Source organism: Sturnira hondurensis, unplaced genomic scaffold (genome assembly GCF_014824575.4).
Source record: "Sturnira hondurensis isolate 20B ecotype Veracruz unplaced genomic scaffold, ASM1482457v3 Scaffold0006496, whole genome shotgun sequence".
Lineage (NCBI taxonomy): Eukaryota > Metazoa > Chordata > Mammalia > Chiroptera > Phyllostomidae > Sturnira > Sturnira hondurensis.
In genome coordinates, this window is record NW_028079127.1 from 14,281,517 (window position 1) to 14,287,516 (window position 6,000).

General features: G+C 59.5%; 1 protein-coding gene across 3 annotated transcripts in view; it reads left to right on the forward strand.

Annotated features, from left to right (window-relative positions):
* UBE3C (ubiquitin protein ligase E3C) overlaps positions 1-5,777 on the forward strand; it is a 74,953-nt gene extending 69,176 nt beyond the window's left edge. For all 3 annotated transcript variants that reach the window (XM_037049512.1, XM_037049514.1, XM_037049513.1), the window contains 2 exons: positions 1,557-1,687; positions 4,330-5,777. In XM_037049512.1, coding sequence (XP_036905407.1) covers positions 1,557-1,687; positions 4,330-4,500 — 302 coding nt within the window. In that variant the 3' untranslated portion in view covers positions 4,501-5,777. The remainder of the gene's footprint in view (positions 1-1,556; positions 1,688-4,329) is intronic.
* Positions 5,778-6,000: the final 223 nt, after the last annotated feature.

A 6,000-nucleotide genomic window follows, 5' to 3' on the forward strand; every position in this document is an offset into this window, starting at 1 on the left:
CAGGCGGTCTGGTGGCTCCCAGAGGTCTCGGCACAGCTGCCTGGTGAGCCTAGCACAGAGAGTGGAGCAGGGACCCGCCCCGGGCACCCGCGACAGCTCACAGGAGTCAGGGGCCGACCCAGCCCAAACACCCGCCTGTGGGCAAGTGTAGTCTGTGCTGCCGGGAGAAGTGAGGCAGGCCCTGGCACCTCCCTGCTGAGGGACACGAGCCCGGTGCACATGGAAAGGCATGGACTGTAGGACTCAGCCCCTGAGTAACCTGCAGTGGGCCTTCCTCCTGGGCACTGACGTGGGCTGGAGGTGACCAGCAGCTGGGGAGGGGGCTGCTGGTCGGAAGCCGGCAGTGACAGCCCTGCTCAGTGAGCGTGGTCAGCGCCACTTAGCAGAGGCCTCACAGGTGGGTTGTACTTTCCTTTACTGCAGTTTTTAAACAGTGGGAACGAGCCTCCCACCCTCTGTGCTGTGGGGACCTGTTTCCCAGCCTTCACTCTGCGGGGACTCGACGAGGTTTCAGGACCCAGGATAGTGTGGGAGTCTCCCAGCTTGTGAACAGGGCTCCGTGCGGGCAAGGCATCTGCTCGGGCGGATGGCAGGCACCAGTGGCCTGTGGGCGGTGTGGGGTTTGCTGAGGGAATGGAGACGTCCCAAAACTACATCCACGTGGTGCTTGCAAACTCCGTAAATCTGCTAAAATCATTTACTCATGTAAATACATACGAGCGTGTGTGCGTGCTCATGTACCTGCCCTTTCTGTAACTAATTCATATTGCTCTAAACTTGAACTCTGGTGTTTACGCAAAGGCAAATAATCTAAGGTCACACTGTCCCCACTATCAAGTCATAAGTGTAGAAAAATGAAATTAGTCCAGCCCTTCCTTTGCCAAGAAATTGTCTTGGGTTGTTTGCATTCCTCTGTCTGCACAGAAAGCTCATGCCTTTAATGATCTTAGCTATTCCAGTAAATAGTTTTAAAATATTATCATATTCATTTTGGTGCCAATTAATGCACTTAAGATATTTTATTGATGTTATTTCTGTAGTATGTTAACAATGAGAGAACAATAGAAGGCAATTATTTCAGTTTTAGGAAGCACTTAAGCAGATTAGAAGCTGTAAGTAGCAGATGTTACGCTTCAGAACAGTGGTCTAATCACCATGCTCCGGGCCTGGCCGGCGGAGGAGGAGACGCCCGGGCAGGCAGGGCGAGGGGCTGTTCCGGACAGAGTCCCCAGTCTGCCCCCCTTAGGGGTGGGCCCTAAGCCCCCTAAGCCCCTACAGCCCCCGCTGCTCAGGCGCTGCCCCTCAGATCGCCCTGAGCTCCCTGTGTGGCCCCTGAGGCCTCGGTCCCAGCAGCCCCTCATGCTGTGGGCCGTCTCGTGACTGCAAGTGTTCCCCGTTCTGGCCCCATTGAAGGCTCTGTCCCCTTGGAGCTTGCTCGCCACCCCCAGGGACATTAAGACGTGCCGGGAGGGGTGGCCAAGCCGTGCAAGCCCGGCCTGCTGGAGAGCCGGCTTCTGCGTGTAGTGTGTGTGACGGAGACGTGCTTGTTTTGCCAGGGGGCTACTCTGCTGACCACCCCGTCATCCGGGTCTTCTGGCGCGTCGTGGAGGGGTTCACGGACGAGGAGAAGCGGAAGCTGCTCAAGTTCGTCACCAGCTGCTCCCGGCCCCCCCTCTTGGGGTTCAAGGTACGGCCTCTGTGCGTTTGGTCTGAAAGGCTGGGCGGGGAGGCAGCAGGGCATTGCGTGTCCAGGGAGGTGACGTGAGTGTGCCACGGTTCAGTGGCTCCAGGTCATTGATTCGCACCATGTCTGCAGCACTGCAGCCTTGGTGTCTGCAGCCTCTGTGTCTCGGTCTGCAGCCTGGGACTGGTCTGTTCGCCGCCCTCCCGCATTCCTGGTGGTCACCCGTGGCTGTGCTCCCTGGGAGCACGCCCAGTGGGCCATGCATTTGGGGAGGAGGGTGCGTGAGCAGAAGTGCGTGTACAGTGAGCGTTGCCTGGTGGCTCACCGGTGTACATTGGTACCTGGCTGCACCGCACCATTCCAAACTGACAGAGAAGTTGCCAGGACTGGGCAGAGACCGCTGTAGCCTCCCCTTGCCCCATGGCTCTCCGTCTGTCTCTTTTCGGCGCCCCTCAGGGGTCCCTGGAGGCACTGGTGTTCCTGCTGGGTCCCTAAAACGCAAGCATAGTCCGTAACCTCAGCCAAATTGTGGCAGAGGGGCATGCTGCGAGGCCGACTCCCCCACTACGGTCCTGGCCCCACAGCCTCACCGCCCAGAGAACCCGGGAGTCAGGGTCTGCGGGGGGCCGTGGGCCAGAAACGCACCTGGTGTCCTGGTACTTGCCGCAGAGCCCACGTCCCCGCCTGGCTCCTGCTCCCGGCTGCACGCCCCAGAGGCATCTCCGAGGGGCGCGGGTGGGTCAGCCTGACTGTCCCCCTGCCTGAGGGAGCGCAGCTGCTCCGAGGAATGCTCCGGACTCAGAGGGCAGCGTGGCTGTCCAGGGGGCGCCAGAGCCTCACTCTTCAGGAGGCCACACACTGGGGACGGTCCACATGTCTATCCGGGGCACTGGGGATCCCTGTGCCCACCCAGGGGTGCACCCAGCAGTTCAGAGGAACACGGCGCCTAACACACCACCACACACACATTGAAGACATCGTGCCAGGGGAAGGAGAGAGACACAGGCAACACGTGTGCTGTATGTCCAGACACAAGCAGGGCAGTGGTTGCCTGGGGATGAGGGGAGTGGCCACGTAGGGGCAATGGCGCCACCCCAGACTCAAGGGCCTGTGGGCGGCAGCACAGCTCTGACTGTCCGGCGCGGGGTCCTGTGCGTGCCGTACGTGCCGTGCGTGCGCACAGACCAGCCGTGCAGGGAGCGCCGCCTCCCCTCTGACGTCAGCACTGCGGGCCGTGCTGGGGCGGCCCTCTCGGGGCCCTGGGGCGTGCTTCCCAGTTGGGGCTGTTTTCGGTGAGCACGGGTGTTTTCCGCGGGTCCCCCCTGGGTGCTCCGTGGGTTAGGGCAGCCTCCCCGTGCACCAGGGTTTCAGGTTCGATTCTGGTCAGGGTGCTAAAGAGTCAACCAATGATGCATCAATGAATGGAGCAACAAATGTTTTTCTCAAATCAGTACATAAAAATTAAAATCTATTAAATGTGGAGTTGAAGAGTGTTGAGAGGTTTGTGCAGTTGTCATGAGTTGGCCTTCAAATGTGGAAAACCCGCCTCGGTTTGCATGCTGCCCAGTGAACGGCGGGCCAGCGAAGGGCCGGCGAAGCCTGGCCCCCGCCGCAGCCCGGGGACAGCAGGCGGCGAGTGGCGTGCGCTGGCTGGAAACGCCGCAGTGCCAGGTTGTTGGAGCGGAGAACACGTGCCAGAGGGAATTCAGGGTCAGGGTGTTTAACGAGTGTGACTGTTCCGGACAAAGGAAGCATTAATGTGCCGCCGGAAGTCGTGACGCCACCGTCAGGCCGCACCGCGAAGGGCGGGCTTTTCTCCCCCTGAACTACGCAGATTCCCCACTGTGCCCGCTGAGTCCTGCCTGCGCCGGCGCCCCGCCTGAGTGCGGGCGGAACCGCTCTTGTACCTTTAGGCTCCAAGTAGGGCATCCGTTGGTGTTAGGAAGAAACGCTAAAACGGGGTATTTGACTGCAAATTCCATTTCACGCCTTCATTCCCTGGTCTTATGACCGTCGCCATCCTCACCGACCCTGCCGTCACAGAGCCGGTCCTGGGCGCTTTGGTTTGTTTAAAGCAGCTGAGAAGCAGTGCTCTCGCTGTGCTCAGAGCGCTAAGTGATGATGATGATGACGGTGATGAAGAAGATAACACGCTTTCCCTGTTTCTCTCTGGACTCCTGTCTGATGATTTTGTGAGACGCTGGGAGTGGCCTGTGAACTGGAGTGAGATGTCACCCCCTGGGGCCCAGCCCGCGGCGCCCGCCCTTGCAGTACTCAGGGAGTCCCACCGGGAGAGCCCACGGTCGCTATGTCCTGCGCTGCGTGGCCTTGCACACAGCCAGCTTTGCCCATTCAGAGCACACACTGAACCCGACATGAACCTGGGCAGCCGGCAGGCGGGGCAGCAGCTGCATGCTGGCGGGGGGCGGGGCGTGGGGGGGGCGCTCCCGGGCGTCCCTGTCCGAGCAGGGAGGTGGCTCTGGGTGTGCTCTCCACTCCCCCCACTCTGGATACTAGGCCACTGTGTGTCTCTGTGGGCACGCGGTCACGTGGGTGTGCACCCCTTCGGGGCCGCTGCAGCCGCACTGTGCGCCGCCTGTCTGGAAGCGGGCTTGATGGCCATGCTGGCCGCCCCTGTCTTCCAGGAGCTGTACCCAGCCTTCTGCATCCACCACGGTGGCTCCGACCTGGAGCGGCTGCCCACGGCCAGCACCTGCATGAACCTGCTGAAGCTCCCCGAGTTCCACGACGAGTCCCTGCTGCGCAGCAAGCTGCTGTACGCCATCGAGTGCGCAGCTGGCTTCGAGCTGAGCTGAGCCGGCCCGGGGGGCCCCACCGCGCCCAGAAGCTGCGTGCCTCCGTCGTGAGTAGCTCCTCCCAGACCGACGCGCTCAGGCTGTACCCCCACGGCTCCCCTGCCCCTCTGTCACCCCCTCCAGTTTGTAAATGACTTAGGTCATGGTCCCTTACTGAGATGGACGTTGCTTTCCAGATAACTTACAATAACAGACGTTAGGTGCCACGCGGCTGGTTTGGGAATACTGCCGGGACGAGCACGGTTGGGAGACTGGTGGCGACTCAGTGGAGTTAACCAAAGATGCAGCTTCGGCGGGTGGGTTCTGGGCCTTCCTGAGCTGGGCGGCTGCTGGCGCCGGCGGGCTCTGGTCTGCGGGGCACAGGGTCTGGGAGGTGGGGGCTGACTCTCAGGGGCCGCGGCTTCGCGTGTGGCCGAACTGTTTACAAGCCTGACTGTTCAAACTGAAGGCGTTTTTCCTGCTGCCTTTTCCCAAAGTGGCGAGGTCTGGAGAAGAGAGGTGTGATGGTGTTTTCCTTGTGCTTTTTAAGCCATCGCTCCCAGAGGGGACTAGCACGCTCGTTTGGGGCGTTCTGTGGACCTGCATCCTGACGTCCGAAAGTCTCGTGGGGGGGGGGGCGGTGCGTGGCGGGTACTTCATTCCTTTCCACCTGCCTGCACTCTGTGCCTGCGGAGCTGTCAGGAGGGGTCTCCGTCCAGCCCCCACGGCACAGCACGTGTGCGGCCTCCCATGGACGGCAATGTAGGAGAAGAGACACTGAGATCGATCCAGTCACTTGAACCAAAGTGGCGGCTGCACCTTCGCCCTGCGGCCTGCCCCCCTCGCCCCTGAGCTGGATGTCCTCTCCTCGGATGTCGGTGACTCGCCACCCTCCCGCCCCTTCCGCCCCCTCAACGGTGCTGCTTTGAAGGAAGACGGGACAGTCCCCAGACACGCATCCAGGGGAGGAGCGCTGTAATTCCCGCGAGACGGGCACTTTATCAGGATCTGACTTGATGGTGGTGGGCGACCGGGTCTCCGGAAGTGGGCGGGGCCCTCGCCGGCGCCGGGCGGGAACCTCGGCGAGGCTCCTCTCCCCCGGCGGGCGCCGGGCTGCCCCCCTGCGTTGACCAGACTAGCAATACACGTTTAGATGCGGGGACTGAACGACACTTCTAAGACAATGACCGTTATCGAAACAAATGTGTAATTTCTTAATCTGAATAATAAATTAAGTGTTAAATGCTATTTGTAGTCTTGATATACAGAAATAAAATAATTAGGGTTTGTCCTTGGTTATCTTTTTATTTGAGGTTGTTTTCTGTTGGATGTTTTGTATCTTCTTTACTTACTAGTTATTTTGTCTATTTTATCATCAGTGTTTTGGAAATATCGGGGACTGAAGAGAAATGGGCAGTTACACTTAATTTGGGTTTTTTCTTTCCTCGGCTGTTTTGAACTTATTTATCTGTATGTTTTGGGAGGTAAATTTTGCATTAAATGTTTTTCCCCCAAGGCTGT